The sequence below is a fragment of the Osmerus eperlanus genome, chromosome 2 (genome assembly GCF_963692335.1).
Source record: "Osmerus eperlanus chromosome 2, fOsmEpe2.1, whole genome shotgun sequence".
NCBI classification, from domain to species: domain Eukaryota; kingdom Metazoa; phylum Chordata; class Actinopteri; order Osmeriformes; family Osmeridae; genus Osmerus; species Osmerus eperlanus.
In genome coordinates, this window is record NC_085019.1 from 23,037,773 (window position 1) to 23,059,568 (window position 21,796).

The 21,796-nt window shown below is 47.8% G+C and overlaps 2 protein-coding genes across 2 annotated transcripts; one reads left to right on the forward strand and one right to left on the reverse strand.

The window, feature by feature from the left end:
• Positions 1-6,744: 6,744 nt before the first annotated feature.
• si:dkey-225f5.4 (uncharacterized) lies at positions 6,745-11,129 on the forward strand. Its single transcript, XM_062481307.1, has 9 exons — positions 6,745-6,866; positions 7,197-7,296; positions 7,438-7,561; positions 7,736-7,893; positions 8,047-8,189; positions 8,631-8,811; positions 8,927-9,066; positions 9,324-9,486; positions 10,591-11,129. Exons 1-9 carry the CDS (start codon positions 6,844-6,846, stop codon positions 10,654-10,656), a joined length of 1,098 nt encoding a protein of 365 aa, XP_062337291.1. The 5' UTR covers positions 6,745-6,843; the 3' UTR covers positions 10,657-11,129.
• A 2,619-nt stretch (positions 11,130-13,748) lies between these two features.
• Positions 13,749-21,126, reverse strand: nr1d1 (nuclear receptor subfamily 1, group d, member 1). The gene is made up of 8 exons (XM_062480604.1): positions 20,568-21,126; positions 16,772-17,089; positions 16,286-16,374; positions 15,974-16,118; positions 15,170-15,858; positions 14,707-14,892; positions 14,343-14,553; positions 13,749-13,981 (listed from the first exon to the last, which is right to left on the reverse strand). The coding sequence occupies exons 1-8, from the start codon at positions 20,599-20,601 to the stop codon at positions 13,785-13,787; spliced, it is 1,869 nt and encodes a 622-aa protein (XP_062336588.1). The 5' UTR covers positions 20,602-21,126; the 3' UTR covers positions 13,749-13,784.
• Positions 21,127-21,796: the final 670 nt, after the last annotated feature.

Here is a 21,796-nt window from a genome sequence, read left to right on the forward strand (position 1 = left end):
AGAGGGAGGGACGAGAGCAACACCGAGTCAGAGAGGGAGGGACGAGAGACACCGAGTCAGAGAGGGAGGGGAATGCCCGCGAGGAAAGGAAAAAGTTCCAGAAAAAAATAATACAAATAAAAGGTGAAATGAATTGAAAAGAGATTGAGGCAAAACATTTAAAAAAAAGAGAAGCAAACAAACCGAGGAAACAGACAGCTCGAGAACAGAGACCAGATGCCAGGCCGGAGTAGGGGAGTGGCTGTGGATGGTAGGGGGGGCAGGCAGCCCCCTCGTGTGTGGGACTCAGGGGGAGACTGTTTGTTAATGACCAGAGCGGGGTGGTTCCATGCGGAGATGGCAGCCGTTTCCCGTGTGAGCTCAACGGCCTCCCCACAGCGGGCAGAACGGCGAGGGCGGGACGGAGGGAGGTGGCCGTTCCGTTGTCTCTCTCTGTGTTCTGCCTGTAGGGTTCCATGTCGTAGCTACACACACCGGGGGGGGGGGGCTCACCTCGCACCCGTGCCCAAACCTCCACCATCTCCAGCCAGTCCTAGATTTTAAAGGTGTTTTTTTTTTTTAAAGATAGAGATATATGTATAGAAATGTTTATTCAGAGCTATTATAAATAGAATGCAGTGTAGGGGAGGCGGGAGAGAGGGCGGGGGAAGCCAACGTGAGGGAGGGAGGGTGGGGGTTAGGGGACCAAGCGATGACCCCAGCCAGCCAACAGTGAGTTTAGCAAAGGAGCCGCAGTTGTTAACACAGCTCTGAAACTCCTCCTGCGGAGAGCCACAGAGGAGTCCCCAAAAAAATATAAATAATAGTAAGACGGAAAAATATGAGGTTGTAAATATAATCTTCATGTCAAGTTGAGGAATGCTGCGCAGCGGCCCTGCCTGTCCACAGGGGGGGGCTCTCCTCCTGTCTCAGGTCCGCCGGGCGCGCCCGCGTACGAGGGTCGTCCCCGGCGGCTCCGCCCCTCGACCACGAGGCGGCACGCCGGCGCAGCTAGAGTTCAGTAAGGTAGCAGAGGCCGTGGCTAGCCCTGCAGTTGTATTGCAGAGGCTTAGCTCAGACAGGTGGAACAAGAACAGCCACCAACAAAACAGCCTGCCATGCTTGCTGGCTAGCGGCCCACGCCCACACGGCATATTTTATATATATTATATATATATGATATGTGAGTTAACCCGGCTCCTTGGGGAAAAGAATTGAAGGTGAGAAGGATGTGTGTGAATGGTGACACCGGGGTGAGATGTAGCAGTCCTGCAGTAACGGACAGACAAAGTGTGTCTGGAGGTCACCTTGTTTTCCCCTCTGCGATGCTCGGACCAGGTACACCTGCTGGTCCTGTGACCAGGTACACCTGGTCCTGTGGGTCCAGCAGGGTTAGGAGTTCCATCCTTCTCACCTTTTAGGAAAGAGGTTAAAATCAGATGAAGGGGTGTGGCTTCCTCCTTTTCTCTCCCAGTCCGCTGAGGGCCTGCAGGTGAAGCCTCCAGACTCCGCCCACAGACGATGGGTGTGGCTGAAGCCTGGAAGTTCTCACCGATATTAGAAAAGATTAGAGAAGAAGAAATTAAAAAAGAAAAACCTACCTCAGGGTATTGTTACCTCAGTGTTCCGAACTTTTGTCTTTGTTTTTTTTTTTTTGCTTGCTGATGTTTTATATGAAAAAGCTGATAGTCCTGAATATCTTTTATTTTTTTAAGGAAAAAGGTATTTTTTTTAGGTTTTGTCTTGTTGCTTTGATTATTTTTTTCTGTTTTTTTTTGTTGTTGTTGCTGTTGAGATGTTTGCTTGAGTTCAGTGGCCCCAGAGGTGAAGTCAGAGATTTCAAAATTAGCAGAGGGGAGAAGAGTGGTTAAGTCTTGATGTCTAGATCACCTCTGAGTCTTATTGAAGTGTGATTGGAGCATCCGGTCTTCTTATCAAAGCATTGGCCAATAGGGAGTGGTGTTGTTCGTTACCAGGGTTTCTGGACACAAGTAGGTCCATTCCATAAATTTGGTCTGGCTTTAAATCACTCCACAGGGGAGAAAGTAAGATTTTGACGTTGTCAAAAGAATATGATTATATGTTTGTCATACAAGCTTTAATTTATAATACCGCTAAACTAGAATATTGAAAGTCCAGTTGTAGGGAGTTAGAACAATTGTATCCTCCTACACTGGATTAAGTCAGGTTTTTTATTTCTATGAATAACTCCCCAGGATGTGGCAGTGCCCACTGTGTGTCCAGAGGCCCTCTTCTCTGTATCATAATGACATCATCATAGTGCGCCAATTGTTTACCTGCATGTGAGCGTGTCGAAGTTAACTGTGGTGACTGTGCCAGAGAAATGTATATTTAAGACTGAAGGGCATTCTACCTGAGCCCTGGCTCTGATATCAAACACTGAATGTGAATATTTATTACCTCTGTGCATTGACCAGTTAGCCTCAGCCCTCCCTATGGCCGATGCCGGTTTGTGAGTCTGTATGTGCAGTAAGTGTGTGTGTGTGTGTGTGTGTGTGCACGGGAGAAAGAGAGAATGTTAGAGAGCGCGTTTGGGGTGTGTAAGTGTTTTCTGTTCATTGGTTTAAGTGTTTGATTTTGTGGGGGGAGTGGTGGGGTGTAGAAAAAGCAGAAAAAAGTGCGAAGAGAACCTATGGCCTTGGTCTGTATTTCAACCGACCGAGGAGATTCAAGAACCTCCAAAAAATGGGAGCAAAAAAGCAAGAGAGTTTAAAATAATCCGCCAGGATATAGATTGAACCTGTACATAAGATGTTGGAAACCCGTTAACAATACTTTTGTATTTTTGATTAAATAAATTTGGAGAAAAAAAAACCTAGAAAAAACTAATGGAATATAGGTGAAGAGTCCAGCTTGCCTGGTGACATCTAGACACTGCCAGATTCCACCGTTCTTACTGCCTGCGTTATTCACCAGACGGCAACACCAGGCTGGTCAGGGTTGTCCCATACTGTACTACTCTACCATCAACAGGTCAAAGTCTATTCTATTGTTTATGCTTCCATTTTTATCGAGATGGCAACTGTTCCTGTGAGCTTCACTCCCAGGCTTCTCACTGACCCGTAACAGACGAGGTCTTGGTGGCAGTTCTGTGTGTGCGTTCTCATTTCTGCACTAGTCTACATTTTAAAGGATCAAGCCAGTGGTCTTGTATCTATCTGCTAGTGTTGCTACAGGAGCAGAGCCACAGACAGTAACTCACACGAGGTTTGAAGTTCCCCTTTCCGCCGTTTCCGGCTGTTCCCTAGCCATAGAGCTCTGTTCACCAACACCAAGACACTATCACGGATTATTCAGACTGCAGCCGATTTTGTTTTATTATTCTTTTTATTTTATAATACAGCAAGCTATATTTGGACATGACATCTGGTTACGTACTGTTACACTAATTGAATAATGTAAACGACAACTATTGAAATGACCGAGAACCTCCAGGAATGTTTGAAACTTGATGCAATTTAGAAAGGAGGCATGAGAATAAAGAAGGGAGGGAAACAGAGGGGAGGGAGAGAGAGACAGAGGGAGAGAAGAGGGGAGATGGGCCAGTCTTACGGAGAAAGAGGGAGGGAGGGAGGGAAAGGGGGTGGGTGTTATATCAGAAAGAGAGACAGTGTGTTTGACGTTCAAAAATTGCCTTTTTGTGTTTGGTCACTTGAAATGCAACTGTAGATTTAGTCCAGTCATAGTGGACTTGACATCACACACACACAATGTCTCCCCCTTCATCCTTTAGATTTTCACAGTTTCTCTAATTTGACTCTTAACACCTCCTTTCTGCCTTTAACCCTTGTGCTGCCTTCGGGTCACATGACCCAAAGGTTCATAACGAACCATCGTTGTGTTTACCCAATTTTACCCAATACAAAAACAACTAAAAATAATTTTCTTTTAACCTTCGCAATGTGGGGGGTCTGAGACAGCCCAACGGTTAAAAGAAAATGCTTCACTTTGTTTTTGTATGCGTTAAAGTTGCCGCAATACGACGGTGGGTCACAATGACTGATGAGTCAGAATGACCCCAGAAGATAACACAAGGGTTAACCTGTTTTTATTTGAGTGTTTTGTATTCCACAGAATGAGGAGGGTGTTTTTATTTTATTTAATTTTTTTCATTTTTGGAGTTGGGGGTTCCTCTCCTCTGCTGGGCGCCTCAATGTTCGCTTCCTCATCTGTTCAGATGGTTCTCCTTTTATTTACTATAACTTTTACATTTTTCTTTCTGTTGCTTTAGTTTGGAATATAGATAATTTGATCTTTTGATCACATTTTAATGCACAGACTTCTTAATAAATGAATAAAAAAACAGCTACTAAATAAGATGAAATACTAACATGTAACTCATTACATGACCTGAGTAATAACTGTGCCAAACGGGACATTTGTTTCTGTTCTCTAAAGAGAGAGTAGGATCCGGTGGTTTGCTGTGTACCGGGAGACACCAGGGAGGGAGAGCCATGGCGATGGCTCCCGTTCTTGTCCTCGTATACACAGAGAAACGTTAGAAACACAAACCCAGTTCACGCTCCTGGTCTGTGGCAACGCAAATGGCTCACTATATACTGCCCACATTTCAAACCCCTCCAGTTAGAAATCCAAACGGATGTCCTCTCGTATGCAAACTGTGCACGATAGCCTGCTAAGTTGTAGTCACGCACAACATTTCGCAATTGGCTTGTGGACTTTGGATTCAGATCTTCACAATTGAACCCCAGTAATAAGTTGCAATATTCATTCAGACTCCCCATCTAAGCTTAGGTTGGCATGTTGACGATAGACCCGAGCTCTTGTAAGAGAAACGGTGACTTTTGAAACAAAGATGCACACCCCAACCTTGTTAGCTTTGGCTCATCGTTGGATGACTCCAGAGAGATGAGTGCTACGAAGACGAAACAACCTCACACATAACTAGGAACGCTACCTCAACACTCAGCCATAAGATTGTTATTATGATCAAAACCAGACAAGAGCCACAGTGCATGTTACAGTCTAGTTTGTCTCTTTCACTTTAATTTATTTTCTTTCTTTTTATCATTTTACTTTTTGGGTTTTGAATTTACCTCTCCGGCTTAGAGTTGGGCCTGTAAAAACGAGAGCACGGTTCGGGGAGTGGAGGAGCAGGAGGACTAGAGCTGTGTGGCGGTTTGTTAGTTTAATCTTTCACGCCCCTCAAAAAATTCTTAGATGCTAATTTTGATCTGTTTTATCTTTTATTAGTTATCCTCATCTAACGTTTATGAGAAAGCTTTTAGAGGAATTAACCGATGCTAGATCTGTACGTAACAGCAGATTCACCCCAATACTCTTAGTGGAATCAGGGCCTTGCGTTCTCAGGGTGGAAAACTGAGTAGCTTCAATACCTCAGTACGTACACCACACTCTGTGCCTGCGCCAGTCCTTAATGGTCCACTCCCGAAAGCCCAGACTTCACTACCCACAATCCTGTGCTCCAGCCCAGACTTCACTACCCACAATCCTGTGCTCCAGCCCTACCCTCACCCACTTCCCTTACCTTGTGACTACACTTCCTGAATCAAGGGGCACGATACCTGTAACCATGTAATTTTTTGTTGATCTACCTCTTAGGAAAAAATAGGAAATGGTAAAATGAAAAAAGGACACAAAAAAAATATTAAAATTTGAAAATACTAAAACGAAAAATAAGTAAATGAATGAATAACCGGGTAGTGGCATCTCCATATACTGTAGTTGATAGTCTATTAAAGGAAATGAAAAAAAAACTTTTAATTCTTCCAAAGATGATTATTTTTTCTCTCCATTGTTAGAAATTGTTTTGAAAGGATTATGAAATGGATAAAATGACAGGGGGAGAGATGAACATCAGTTTTCTTCCACAAATGAGGTGAACGAGATTTAATTATCCAGTTTGCATATTTGTTCTTCATTAGAATTACGTTTTTAACTTCAAAATCTTCATCTTTTTATTTTGTTTGATTTTATTTTCTGATTGCTTTTTTTCAAATGACATAGGATTGTATTTCTTGTGTTTGGGTGCATTTAGGATCCTCTCTTTGTGAACTGCAACATTAATAACACTCTGTGCAACCCTGCAGAGCAGCATGATGTCTAAACCATTTGATTTCTATTTCATTTCTAATGATTTATTTGAAAAGAAAGGACCTGTTTAGCTTGCCGGACGCAGGGGGTGGAGGGGAGAAGGGCAAGGCGGCCCATCTGTATGTCTCGCTCCACCCCCTGCCCTCCTGGCCCTGACAATATGGACTTTCAACTTCTGCCTGCCTGATTTCTTTAGTTCTCATCAACACTTGTTTTAAACTCCTTGTAAACAAAACAGAACATAGATATGAATGTGTTATTAAAAGATGAGAAACGGATTCCATCCCTGTCTTCTGAGTGTATGTATCTGTTCAACACCTTGCCAACACATACCTTCCCTTCTGTTTGTTTTTGCAGACATATGGCACAGCACAAGTGGAAATGTGTCGACTCATAATATGCACATTATAGGCAACAAATGGTATATAAATTTTGCTCACTCAATAAGCACCAAGTTATGATGTGGCACCATGTAGGCGTCACATCTCTAAAGCGCCACAGGCAACAATCTTACACAGAGCAACAATACGCATTCGTTGTTTTCTAAAAACAGGCACAATTTGAGAGTAAAACCTAATACATCATTGGGAAAACTTGAGTCTAGACTATATTCAATTTAACATATTTACCACTAGGCGAGGAAACGCACGGTTAAACGCAACAGGGGGACTTTGCGTAGCAGGTCAGTGATTTGAGGAAGCCGCTCCTCTTCCGGTGCTCTCCAGCCAATCACAATCGAGACGGTGCCGCCACTATTTGACAACAGAAATGTCGACCGAAGAAATACAGGCGTAAGTTATGATGCTAAATTCAACAAGCTGTTTAAATACTATTTAAAATTCCCCTTCTCTTGAATGTACATCCATTCATGTTTCTCTTGAATATACATACATTCAGGTTTTACATGGAAACAACGTATTCACGCTTAGTAGGGCATGTTTGACAGGCTTCTCCAACACAGTATGTAACCCGTTAGCTAGCTAGCTAGGTACAGTACTCAGTAGTACTAACACTACTAACTACTAGTAGTAGTACAGGGCTGATTTACTTTAGCCCGATAGTTTGTTATAAGATGAGATTGCAAGATGTCTAGTTTGACGATCTCAAGCCGTTATATGCAGGTTACTGGAAAGATGCGACCCTGTACATTTGGATTTGTACGGCGGTGGAGAAGACCAACGCGAAGTCTGCCAGGCTGACGCTTTTCTGCCCAACCCGGTCGTGAGTATTCTAACACAATAAACAATAGAGGGGACAAATAATGCATTTACTTTAACTAATTAAAAAACATTAGCTTGCTGGGATGTACGGTTGACACGCGAGTGAACTGGACACATCCGCTCTTGTGATGGTTGTGTCTAGGAGAGTCGTAAGATTCAGAAGATCCTGTCCAGTCAGCTGTGTGTTCTGAATGACATGATGGGCCTGTTAGAAAAACGGTGCTCGCCAGATGAACTGCTTAATGAATCCTGCCCGCCAAACCCAGGTAAAATATAATACACGACGTTACTCAAATTAACTCATACTTTACATTTACTTTTCAACACACACGTAAAGTACATGAATATTGTATATTATTATATATATTATCAGGACCAAAACGATACGCTAGGGTCCAGCGGGGGTAATGTAACATTTCTGTGAGTCTGTGTATTCAAAGGTAGCGAGGCTCACAGCCGATGGAATACCTTAAAGGCACAGTACAGAGAAGAAGTGAAACAGGTGGAGACCCTCATAGGCACCCTCCAGTCCAAGATCGACCAGCTGCACCTCAAACGAGGCCGACTCACACAGCTGGTGAGCACCCTGGAGGAGAAGGTGAGTGTATGAACACACAGCGCACGGATTCACATGCCTGCTCAAAGCATTCTCCACCTGTTCTCTCTCTCTGTATCTCTCTCTCTCTGTATCTCTCTCTCTCGCTCAGCCATTTCCTTGTCTCTTCTCCCTCTGTTCTCCCCCGCCCGACAGAGAAAGACCAGCGTGCACCTGGAGTGTTCCCTGCAGGTGGCTCGCGAGGCCTTGCACCTGTGTGAAGGCCAGCTGGCCCAGGCACGGCAGGAGACTGAGACAGTTGTGAATCGCCTGGGAGCCTGGCAGCTTCACAAAGACGAGTGAGAGACCTGTCGCACGCTCGTGCGCACATGCAGCGCCCGGCAACACCTAATCGCGCCCGGTGACACCTAATCTTTTATCATTTGAGAGATGTTCCTGTTGTTTAAATGCAACTAGCTAGGTAATTTCACGGTAGGAAGGTTGACTTTGTCCACAATGTACAGATGTTGGTACAAAAGGCATACTTTTCATCAAACTGTCACCTCAAGCACTTTGTGGAAAACTTGCGAACTCATTACATACATGTAGGTTGAATGCCCTACAGACCACGTTTGAGTGATTGAATTCATGCGTTAAAACCATGAAAAAACAGGCGGTGCGTGTGTCTCTCAAAAACGATCAACGGCTCTGTGTTTCCAAACTGTCGCCAGGCCCTGTAACATGCAGTTATCTTCATCTTCAGAGAGTCTTCATGGGAGGATGGGTTGCCTGTGTTGCAGGCTGCAGGCCTGTGTGTCCGCCACAGAGGGAGTGATGCAGTACAGCTTGTTATCCGTCAGCCAATCGGAGCTGTGCCTGGAGTTGAGGCCCCGCCTTTACGGAAGCTCCTCCTCCCACGGACAGTTGGAGCCGCTCAAACTGACCGTGACCTGGAGCCACGACGACCGTTTCTGTTTACAGGTATGAAACATGGCAACCGTCGTGGCTTATCACTCTGTTCACCTGTCGGCAGACACTCCATGCATTAGTGTGTGTGTGTGTTTCCTGACATTAAACATGTGTTTCTTCTTCTAAGATGTGCCAGGGGACTGCTGGGATGCCGGAGGAGTGCGTGAGGGGCCGTGAGTCTGAGCTGAGCGCGGCCCTGCTGGAGGTGCTGCAGCGCTACAGCAGCCAGGGAGAGATGCTGGCCGAGATCCAGTCCCTGCACTCCAGGTACAGCTACATACACCCTGCACAGAAAGACCGTCCGCCATTGAGAAAGCCAGGCCAAATTCCATCCACGATACTGCAGTCTCATTAATCCAAGACTCCCTATTTATTAGCCCTAGTAATAAAAAAATATGTTTTATTATTTTGAGGCAATCATTATGATAAATTAACCATTATTCATCAGATAAATAAATCCTTCAGACTGCTAAAGTGCTTGCCTGCGACGTGCAGCGCTAATCACCTGTCTCTTGTGTGTGGAGGTTCGCCATTGACTGGCGCCCGGCAAAGAGGCAGCTGGTCTTCCTGAAGTCTTCTTCTGTGGTGTGCACGCTGGAGGTGGAGGAGGGCTACCCCTCCAGGGGCCGGGCCACGCTGCTGTCCGTACGCAGAGACACGGGCCTTGTGGAGAGCTGCCACCTGCAGGTAACACCGTAACACCACACCTCCCACAGGTAACACCACACCTCCTACAGGTAACACCACACCTCCAGGTAACACCACACCTCCTACAGGTAACACCACACCTCCTACAGGTAACACCACACCTCCAGGTAACACCACACCTCCTACAGGTAACACCACCTGCAGGTAACACCACACCTCCTACAGGTAACACCACACCTCCTACAGGTAACACCACACCTCCAGGTAACACCACACCTCCTACAGGTAACACCACACCTCCAGGTAACACCACACCTCCTACAGGTAACACCACCTGCAGGTAACACCACACCTCCTACAGGTAACACCACACCTCTTACAGGTAACACCACACCTCCAGGTAACACCACACCTCTTACAGGTAACACCACCTGCAGGTAACACCACACCAGGAGCCGAGTGCACCAGCTGGGCGTAAAAAGTTGGTCTTAACTCCTACGTCGGTCTTAGCTACGTCCGACTTTGTGATTTGAATTTACACCGAGTGCACCAAGCTTGACAGGCCACGGTCGTAGCTACGCCTGGTTTTAAGATGCGCGTCCTTGTGAAAATGCGAAAGCGTCAATCGTTGCCAAGCAACACATTTAAGAGCCTATCCAAAGCGCACTTAGCTAGCCTATCTCCCTTCAAAACAAGCCATGGATTTAAAAAAGAAAAATACATTTTACTGATAGAGAAATTAGAAAACTTCTAGAGTTGTTTACTCAGAATAGAAGCGTGCTCACGGGGAAATGTAATAATATCAACACAAACAAACAGAAACAATCAGCTTTGAAATCGATCACCAATAAAATTAACAGTGGATTTGTGCGATCACGGACAACTTTTTCTCGCCTTAATGTCCTTTCAGTTCTACGTCGGACGTAGCGTTACACCCAGGCGTACGCCCAGCTGGTGCACTCGGCTCCTGGAGCTGAGGATTCAGTATATTTTGATTTTTATTAAGAACTCATCTACCAAGTCACATCACTGTATCCGCCAAGTTCAGTTCAAGCGTAGGTGTAAAATGACGAATCTCTCCCCACACACACATACCTATTAATGAAATCATTTTTTTAAAACGTGCTCACGTGTTCTCCCCAGCACCCGAAGGACTCCCCATCTCTGACCGAGTGGTTGATCTTCCTCTCCTGTAACGATAACATCTGACCAGCTGTCAGACCATGACCCCTCCAGCCTCACCCCCAGCCTCTCCCCCTCCTCCTCCCAGCCTCACCCCCAGCCTCTCCCCCCCCAGCCATCACCCCTGCTCAGTCTCCACAGACGCGTCACTACAGTACAGGTTCTCTTCAAGTCTACAAGTCATCCTTCTGTGAGCGTGTTCGACTGTTGCTCCCTCAATGGCAGAAGATTCCAGAAGGACCCTTGATTAGGGTCCAAAACAAAAACATTTGATTTGATAAGCTGTTGATGGCTTGCGTGACCTCTTATGTGGCAGTGTGTGGGGAAAAGGTGCTGTTTCAGTAAGGTGACACAAGGTGGCGCCCTTTCTTTGAAAAAAACCCCGATGTCGTTCCAACATTTAATGTTCCTTTGGTGTGTATGTGTTCTTTTCCATATCCCATCTGTGTAAACAAGTCTCATGTAAAATAAACGTTTTCCCCCTGAATCTGCATTGCTGTGATTTGGGTCAGACTGCATCTTTGAGTTGAGTGAAATTTACAATGGTTCTTGTAGAAAGTTTCAATAATTCGTAATAATCACTTCAAGGTAGTCTAGAGCGCTCTTGACCAGCCTTTCCCAACACTGGCTCTCAGGGCCCACTGTCCTGCATGTTCTAGATGTTTCCCTGCTCCAACACACCTAGGTGCCCATGAATGGGTCGTTATAACGCCATATAGCGACGATTCATCTGAACCAGGTGTGTTGGAGGGCTTTATACGTCCATAAGAGGTTGTGTGTCCTTCAGAAAAGAGAAGCCAGTTGGGGGGGACGGTTCCTGTGTCCACAGCCCACCCATGGGTGAACCAGGCTGCCTGCAGCAGGCCCCTCCAGCTGAGCCGGGATCCAGGTCTCCAACCTCCCTAAAATACAGTTTCACACTTGATTACAAGTACTGTATGTTACACAACACTCACTGGGAAAGGGGAGAAGTGCTTCACCGTCACGGTGTGACTGTGCTACGATCAGCAGAAACGCTGGTCTCACATTTGCCCTCCCTGCCTCGTTTCCCTCCCTGCCTCCTGCCTCTCTATTGGCCCCTGTTTTGAGAGCATTGTGGCCCTCTGCCAATGGAGCGACGTGACTTTTTGCTATGCAGACATTTTGACCCAGTTCTTATCCAAGTGGTTCTCTGTTGTAACCTCCTTTAGTTCTCAGTCTCCTTCAGCTGAACTAACTTTCTCCTCAGTTTTGTGAGGGTGGACTGAGAGTGCGTCCTCTGCGCCCATAACTTGGTTTGTTAATAATGAATGTGTGACTTTTCTATTCATCAACAGAATTTCTGTTGATGAGAACAATCGGCTGGAATTGATACGCTTTTCTCTGTCAGCTTAGGAACAGTGAACGCAAGTTCAAGTCAAAGTTATTTTGTGATTGATTTCTGTTATCATCTGTTGTTTTCAAAGGGCGGTTTAACAAATGGATCAAATGTTCCCGGTCCTGTTCCATGAAAATTGGGTTCATTTGAAGGTGTTTTTGTAGGGCTTTTCTCGTCCAAGTTTAACGATGTTACACTGGATGCTTTAGGTTTCGCACGCATAGCTGCAGGAAAATGAGGCGCTCCTCACAAATAAATACCGTACACTAAAAACCATCTCCTAAAAATGAAGGGTCTGACCGGCTTCCTTGTGGTCATTCTTTGACAGAGAGAGATGGTTGAAAGTGAGGGGTCAGTGTTGGAGAACCAGGCCAGGAGCAGAGAGGAGTGATTGGATATGAGACTGAGACCGTACCTCAGGTGGATCACATGTCTCGTCTGTGTGTACCGGGTAGGCTAAGGCCTTATCACAGGGGCCTGGGTTTGAATCCGGCTCAGACCAGAGAGACTCTCTCCCTACAAGTCCTGTCATTCTTCTCTGTCTAACCAATTATAGCAGGGATGCCCTAAGATGTGTATCTTTAGGACTGTACTGGTACTGCTTTGTAGAGTAAGGTCATGATGGCAGAGTTCACTTCTCCTGTGTTTACTGAGACTACACTCCCGAACATGAACGGTGTCCATAATCTGGTCCAGTTTATAATGCTTGTCGATACTTAGCACGACCCTCTGTGGTTATGATGTCTAAGACTTTTGCACGTCACTGTAGCTCAGCCATGAGATAACTAGAACTACTGAAGAAAATCTAGAGGACACACAGAATTCAAAGATGTTTTTCTTTTATAACGCATTTACAACGTGAAACACTTCTGAAAGACATATCATCTGAATATTTTGTTTTTCATATGCATACACTCAATTTAAAATGTTATATATATTTGTACCTGCACATTTATAATAACTTTTGCACCATGAGCTTTTTTTCATCTTAACAAAATATATATATATGTATATATCATACACAGCTTCCAAACATTTCAAATATTCATTAATATTTACATGGTAAATATGTACAAGGTCAGAATGCAGTATGTAGAAGAGGTGTGTGATTCTGCATCTGTCATAAAGCATATGTACAGTGGTGGGTATAGAAGCCAGACCTGATTGGCTGGCTGTGCATATAGCAGTCAGGTGAGTATAGAAGCCAGACCTGATTGGCTGGCTGTGCATGTAGCAGTCAGGTGAGTATAGAAGCCAGACCTGATTGGCTGGCTGTGCATACAGCAGTCAGGTGGAAGGCCCAGTCTGGCCTGGGTGTGTTTGTGTGATTGGTGTGGGGGGGTTGTCCCCGCACCTGCTGGCTTTGGTTCTCATCACTGGGGTGCATTTGATCTGCACCCCCAGACCTGCCAGGTGCTGATGAGGCAGGGCTGGAGAGGAGGTGACCCTCCTTGCCCCAGTTTTGGTGGTCGTCTCCTTCTGGTTGGACCGCAGGAGGCAGAGGGGGGTCGGGGAGGCTTGGATTGCGGTAGTCTGTACGGTTTACGGCGGTCTGCCCCCCCACCTCCTGTGAGTCATCATCGCTCTCGGACCCTCTCAGCAGTCCTCACCCACTGTCACTTGTCGCCTCGACGACGAGGAAGAGCGACCGAATGTCATTTCCTGGTTCTCCTTTTGTTTTCGCAGTTTTTTCTCCTTTCTCCCCCCAAACCCCCCCCCCCCCCCCCAATAGAGCGGGCGCCGCCCTCACGCGTCGCCCTCACGCGTCGCCCTCACGCGTCGCCCTCACGCGCCGCCCTCACGCGTCGATGCGGAAGGAGAGCAGCTTCTCCGAGTGCATGCTGTTGAGCGTGCGCAGGTCGGGCAGCTTCAGCAGCAGCTTGGTGAAGCGCGTGGCGTCCCCGGGGGCGCTCTGGCAGACCAGGGCACGCAGCGCCCGGATCAGACTCTCCTGGAGCCTCTCCAACGAGTCCACGTCCTCGATGCCTGAGCGATCTGGCCGGGGGAGGGAGAGAGAGGAGGAGGAGGATCGTGAATACAAGAGCTATGTTTGCAAACATGCTAGCTACTTTCTATGGATAGACAGCCCTCGTTAAGGTAACCATGAGTTTCATTGAAAACTGTGAATCTGACCACCCTACTTTTTATTAAAAAACTGTTGCAAATGTAACTGTTGCATCCTCAGTCTGTCCCACCCCACGTAAAAACTAACCTACGCCCCCCCATGTTTTCAGACTGACCCAGCTACAGTTAAAGGCCTTGGTGCTGTGCTGCAAAACATCAGCCCTCAAGAGACCCCTCTTTTCGAAATCAAACGACCCGCGTAAATCCCCCGCCGCCGCCGCACGCCTCTCACCTGCAGACACCAGCACCACGGCCGTGAACAGGCCCAGCTCCTCGGCTGTGAGCTCCAGAGAGCTCAGCTTCTCGCTGAAGTCAAACATGGTGCCCAGCAGGGTGCCCATGCCCATGGCCCGCAGGGCCTCCAGACTGTAGGTGGCGCCAGAGATGAACGTGACCGTGTGGTCATGGACGTTGAACAGGGAGGCGAAGCGCACCATCAGCACCTGAGAGAGAGAGAGAGAGAGAGGACGTAGAAATGAATCATTCCTGGGATGAACAAACATTAAGAATTGTTTGGACGCGTGTATATTGAAGACAGCCCCTCAGCTGTGTTCGCGTGAGCGTCTGTGCGTGTGGATCTCTGCTGGCGTTCGTACCTCAAAGGTGCCGGCCTTCAGCAGGGTGACCTGGTCGTGCTGGGAGAGCACGCTGAACCCGGGGATGAACTTGGCGAACTCCACCACCTCCCTCACCGCCGGCGTGAAGCTGAGCGAGAAGTCCTCCCAGATCTCCTGAGGTGTCTTGTTGGGGTCGACCTGGGGGCACATGTTCATGGGACATGCCTGGGGGGGGGGGGGGGGGCGGGACAAAGAGAGGGAGGGGGGAGTTAGACCACCGTTCTCTACATGGAAGTACTACGTCATGGAGCAACTAGAGGGCTTGAACCAGGGGCGTAGGTTTGATTTCAAATGTGAAAAATGTGGGGGATGGATTTGCCGTTTAAAAAATGTGGGTGGGAGATGTACCCGTGTGTAATGAAACCTAACGAAATGTGTCATGAAACCTAAGCCCCCTGACTTGAACCGAACTTGGCGTGTGCAGTGATGAGACTACACTCACCAGAAGGATGTCCTTGCGGTTTTTCCACGGGCAGTTTTGGCCCTGGTGAGCACTAGCAGGCTCAGGACCCTGGTGCCCGCTCATCAGGTTACTGTTGTGGCTCCGCCTCCCGTTGTTGTGACCCGGCTGGCAGCTCGACGCCGGGGAGGGTCGGCCGTTGTCTGGTGTCGCCTCGTAACCTTGGCGATGGTGCTGGGTCACGTTGTTGTTGTGGTGATAGATGGTGTTGAGGCCGTTGACGTGGTAACCGGCAGGGCAGTGGTTGGGCCCCCAGTTGTCCTGCTCGCCGTTGTGTTGCCGCCCGGTGGGCTTGGCCAGTTTGTCGTGGGCGTAGACGAAGGTCTCGCGGTGCGCCCGGGCGATGGCGGTGATGGTGCCGTCCACGCCGGGGCTGGGCGGGCAGAGGAGAGGGCTCTGGGCCGGGGAAGCGAGGGGAGAGGAGGCGGGGGCCGGGGGAGAGGGGGAAGGGTCCTGTGGCAGGGCGGGGGGCTGAGGCTGGGGGGCCAGGGTCAGGCCTGGGCAGGGGGAGGAGGAGGAGGCGGGGTGGGTGGAGGCCGGGGAGCTGGAGGTGAGGCTGGCCAGCTGGAAGTCGCTCTGCAGCTGGTTGTTGACCATGTTGTTCATGGCGCTCTGCATCTCGGCCAGCATGCGCTGCTTTTCCCGTTTGGGGATGCGGCCGAAACGGACGGCTGGAGGGAGAAGGAGACTCGGTCAGAAGTGTTCCCGTCAGAGGCTCGGTCATCACTAGACACACGTTGGCCCTGCAGCGCTATGGTCAATTCAGCCGTGTTTCCATCCACTCACCATCTCGGGACATTCCCACAGACAGACACTTCTTGAAGCGGCACTGCTGGCAGCGGTTGCGGTTGATCCTCATGATGGTGCACGTCTCGTTCTTCAGGCACTTCTTGTACTGGATGTTCTGCTGGATGCTGCGACGGAAGAAACCCTGAGAGGAGGAAGGAGAGGGGGAAGGAGAGGGGGAAGTAGAGGGGGATGGAGAGGGGGAAGGAGAGGGGGGTTTAGTCTACCACTCTGGGGGACGCGTAGCTTTAAATGGACAAGAGGCTGTGTGTGTGTGTGTGTATGTGTGTGTGTGTGTGGTTGGCAGCTCACCTTGCAGCCCTCGCAGGCGTGCACACCATAGTGGAAGCCAGAGGCCACGTCTCCGCACACTTTACACAGCAGCACCATTCCGTTCAGTTCTGGAGGCAGAAAAACCAACATGAGGCGAGGGGGTCCACGTTCATCTGGCAGCGCTGCCGCTGGCTCATAACTCACATGGGGCTTTCTAACGTACAACACATTCTTTCTCAGGTAGGACGTGTGTGTTGAAAACTACAACCCATAAATCTCTTTGGCTCCCCGGTAGCTCAGTGGATAAGTGTGCGTAGCATGTAGGCTGAGGCCTCTCTCTCTTTCTCTCTCTCTCTCTCTCCCTCTCTCTCTCTCTTTCTCTCTCTCTCTCTCTCTCTCTCTCTCTCTCTCTCTACCTTTCCTGTCACACTTCACTTAAAACTGTCAAAAAAAATTTAACATAAAAAAAATGCCCCTTCCTATATCTTTCAGATAGAATCTGTGTGTGCCTGTGACAGTACTTACTAGTAAGGCTGGCCACCGACTTGCTCGGGGAGGAGCGGAAGGAGTTGGCGTCCTCCCGTCGTCGCGGCGACCCCCCGGAGCTGGAGGAAGAGGAGGCGGCGTCCTCGGCCGCTGAGCCCGAGCCGAAGCTGCCGCTGCCGGGGAAGGCGTGGCTGGAGGAGCCCTGGGAGCCGCTGGGCGACGGGGGGAAGCAGGACGTGCCGAAGCAGGGCTGGGAGAGCGACTGCAGGCTGGAGTTGGAGTTGTCGCTGTACATGGACAGCGGGCTGGTCCGGTTGGGAGAGCCTCCGCAGGAGCCGATGTAGGAGATCACGCCCCCTGGAGGACGAAGAAGAGACGGCAGGGTTACATGTAGTCATTTAGCAGACGCTCTTATCCAGAGCGACTTACAGTATGTACAGGGACATCCCCCCCCGAGGCAAGTAGGGTGAAGTGCCTTGCCCAAGGACACAACGTCATTTTGCACGGCCAGGAATCGAACCGGCAACCTTCTGATTACTAGCCCAATTCCCTAACCGCTCAGCCACCTGACTCCCTAGGGTTAGGATGGGGGGGAGGGTGGGTGGAGGCCTGGAAGTGAGGCTGGTTTGTTGCACGTGCGGCGGGGGAGGACGGAGAGGGAGCGGGGGTGAGGACTTGGGTTCACATGAGCTCCTCTCGCCAGCAGCGAGGGGGCGGAGCCATCTGTGTCGCTCGTCTTCCAAGGGTCTTACGCAATCACGCGAGGGAACCATGGAAACAGAAAGGCCGTCTTGGTGAGGTCCCCAGGAATGCATCAGACTGGTTTTCCAGGAAGTGTAGGCATGGGGGCGGGAGAGGGGTCGAGTTGGCTCAAACGTAGCTTTCATTTTTTAGGGATCTAAGAGCAACCAGCGCAACCCTGGCCCGCCAGAGAGACTCTGGTCTTTCCACACTCAGGAGAAGCCCTCGGTAAAGGCCTGAAATACGACATGGTCGTGTAACAAGGCGTCACCTGCGGAGCAGCTTTGATGATCCAGAGAAACCTAGCGCTGCGTACAGAATGAGCAGCTTGGACCAGTCTGGAGCAGTCCTCTCCTCCCCCGGACTCATCTGCATCTCATCTCACATCCCCCTCAGAAGAAAACACGTTCTGCACTTGTGCCATAATGGTCTCAGTTGGAGGGAGGGGGGGGGGGGGGGGGTCTGTAGACCTGCAGAGCAGATGAAGATCTGTGCCCATGTGCCAAGGCTGCACATGTTCAGACACCAAGATGAAGATCTGTGCTCATGTTCCAAGGCTGCACATGTTCAGACACCAAGATGAAGATCTGTGCCTATGTTCCAAGGCTGCACATGTTCAGACACCAAGATGAAGATCTGTGCCTATGTTCCAAGGCTGCACATGTTCAGACACCAAGATGAAGATCTGTGCCTATGTTCCAAGGCTGCACATGTTCAGACACCAAGATGAAGATGGAGACTGTTGACATGTACCGTGTAAGTGCTAGTTTTACAGTATGAACTTTGGAAATAATCAGTACCCGAGGATTAGATATGGGAGCAGAGATTCTAAATAAAGATGCCCTTGAGAAGCCTCTGTTTATCTCCCCGGAGTTACTGGCAAGCAGACCTGTGTTTAACTGGGGTGTTTTCTCAAGCTAATGATTAACTAAAGGATTTCTTAATTTGTTGCTGCTAAACAGCAACACAAATTATCTTATTTCCGTGTGAGTTTAGCATGACAAAACCTGGCAACGGTCCAACTTCCTCATGCAGGGAACAGGCAGCATCTGATACAGTAATGCAGATACTGTCAGCGTTTTTATTTGACTGATCTTCAAACAGACAGTTATTCTGCAATACATTCCAAAAGAGAGTCACCTGCTTGATTTGTGTTTATATGTAACTGTAGCTTTTGAGGGTCATCTTTGTTTTTACTTATTCTGCAACCGTGTACACAGTCACCAAAACACTTGCATTTCGTTTGGGACTAGTGAACCGAACTGAAATGGAGTGTCTCAGACTAAGAGTCTGTTTTGTTCTTTAAGGGACATTCCAGTCTAAGCTGCCAGCCAGACAGCCAGCCAAACAACTCCTTGGTCATTACATAACCTACGATTAGAACAGAAGGTCATAGGGTCACTGTGTCAGGTGTCACTACAACAGCAACACGTGAATCTCCTCTCTTACATTAATTATTTCATTGTACCATTCTGAAACTCTAAATTAAAATGAGAAAATGTTACCAATGACTTTAGTCTCAAACCAATACTGTATGAACGGTGCCTATGTAGCTACCAACTAGGTCACTGACAGCAATGAGATGTCATGTCAATTTGAAGTAATTTTAGAAAATATGACTTATTCACATTTATAGGCTGAGTCTGAGTCTAAACCCTTTCACAACAATAATAAAAAAATATCGTGGAAAAAAATGGTTCACAACATGAGCATGTAAAGGAAATGGAACACCTTTTTGATAGGAATGCATGAGACCGACACAGAACAACGAGTTTGACTGCGGCCTCGTGTGCGCTTGGGGAGCGCTCGTGTGGATTGGTTAGAACAGCGCTCTTGGTCACGCCCCTTCTCCACGTGCGCAGTACAGACATCAGGCGCAACAACGGGACTGGACCACGAGATCCCGCCCAGAAAACACACCCACTTGTTCCAGCGCGTCCTCACGTTCCTACACACCCATTCATTTCATCCGCTAGCGCTATCCATGGTACTACACTGCACACTGCCAGACAACTCGTTAACGTTTAACACACAATACGACTTTGGTGCACGCATAGGCATAGTTGAATAGTTCCGGAAAACTCAGAAAATTGTCTACAATAAAGGACAGAACACACATATAGAGCAAGTCATATAGGCTATTTAGATGTTGACCGAATGCCTACGCTATTGGCTAAGTTGTGTTTATTAAATTAATGCTATGTTTCTCTTTAGGCGCATATGTTTTTAGGTTTAGGTGTTCGACAAACCCAAACGTATTGATTTTGTGTCATGTGTGTCCTTGTGATAGTGTCAGGAAAAGAAGTTACGTCTTGGGATGCCTTCCGTGTCCCACTTTTGATGCGGACACACGAGTGGATGATATCTCGCTCGGATCGCGTTGATTTCTCCGTTAGCTACCCAATCGCAGCGCGCACATGGCTCGCGAGGCTGCGTCACCCACGGACTCGAGGGAGGAGGCGGCCAACTCTGACTAGGAATTATGTAATGAGCTCGACCAGTAACCAATAGCGAGCCGCGGAGGAGAGTGAATGAAAACAAAAAGCACATGGCGGGCTAGGCGGTCCATGTGAATCGGTACCGAACACGCGTTTCTGCCTGCATCACCGGGATTCTAAACACCTGACTTTTGTTTCGTGACCTACTTTCCCAGACACTTTGAGAACAGTCTGTCTGAACCCGTGATGTCCTCTTTCCCTCGTACTGTATTTCAATGGACGGTTTTGGAATTTACAGGAGGACATATTTACCGGAACTAGATTACATTACAATCTCAGTGCGCTCGAGACACATTTGTGCCAGTCATCCTAAACTCTTCATGAATGAGAGCAGCCAAAATTATTCTCTGGTGGATGAGAATTGGTCTAACCCTAAACACAACATCAGCTTTAGGCCTATATTAAGTTGCAATAAACACCGTCTCCACAATACAACATCACTGCAATAGACAGATCAGCAACTTAGTCATATCAATTCAAGTCATTCAGGTTCTTCGAAACACATTTTTAAGTCACTGATAGCCTACATATCCACTAAATAGCAACCGTTTTCATGGACAAAGCATTACGAATGTATGCAAATCACTCATATTTACCTGTATTGTTATTTGTGTCCATGGCTGTCGTCATACTGAGTCAAGTTCAAACTACAGTTGCTTTTCAGAAAAGCCCTTCTTTCCAAACTTCGTCTCCTGTCGGAAGGGTGTCTGACTAGGCAGCTTATAAACGCAACTCAAATTATTGCAATAACGAGACCATTCTTTGTTTATCAGTTGTAGTAGCTGCAATCGAACTTCGTTGCATCCAGTAACAGGTAAATACGGTTGATGAAAATGAACCTGAGCCTCAGTAGCGCGCGAGTCCGTGCGTAATGATGATCATCTCACAGAGGAATGAATGTGTGAAAAGAAAAGAGCGTGCTGTGTTGTCACTCTCTATATCCTTGTCGCTCTGAGCCGCAGTACCCAAATCGGCCCGCTTTTGCTGCTCACAGTCTCTCTCTCTCTCATCCCTGCAAACAGAACGAGGACGCGCAGTCTTGCCCGCACGCGGCTGAAAACGGGACCATGTGACCCCGGGGGAGTGCCTCGTGCCCTAGTGACACACATTTCTCCAAACGCATCCTCAATACTTCTTTAAAACTCCGAGCACGTGGACTTGCCTGCTCCGTCTGTGACAATGGGACTTGTAGTTCTTTGAGCAAGTTGAGATGATGCTTCGAGTAAACGTTATCATGTTTTACAGGCAAGCCTGGATGGGCTATTCTAACCGTGATCCAGGCTACTCACGTGTATCAGCTATCATTCTATTGCTATCATTTACGCTATGCACTCCCTTGAAAGGTGCAACATCATTATTAATTAATCCTCACACACAACAAAATAGGCAAATATGACTGTTATTATAGCCTATTTTCAAGTCAACAAATCCCTGCGATGGCCAATTATGCAAGAACAGTTTTTAAGGGCTTTGAAATGAGCACTCACTGTTAATGTTTATAGCCCCGACACGTTGAAAACGTTATTTGGTGACTTTACTGACACGTGCCTCAAAGTTAACGTGATTTTACATTGAACATCTGACAAACTGTTTCTGATGGTATGTGGATCAATAACGTCGATTTGGTTCAAGCTTGGCTTCAACCAGGTTGGCTGTATTTAAATAACAAGCTATGTCGTTGATTATTTTACTTGGTAGTAGTACTCATATGATAAGAGTAGAGGACCTCGTTGTATTAGAGGAATTGTACGGTATTATACGTTGTCATTTAATTTTCCATTGTCTTTAGCAGACGAATTGATCCAAACCGACATGCAAACAAGTC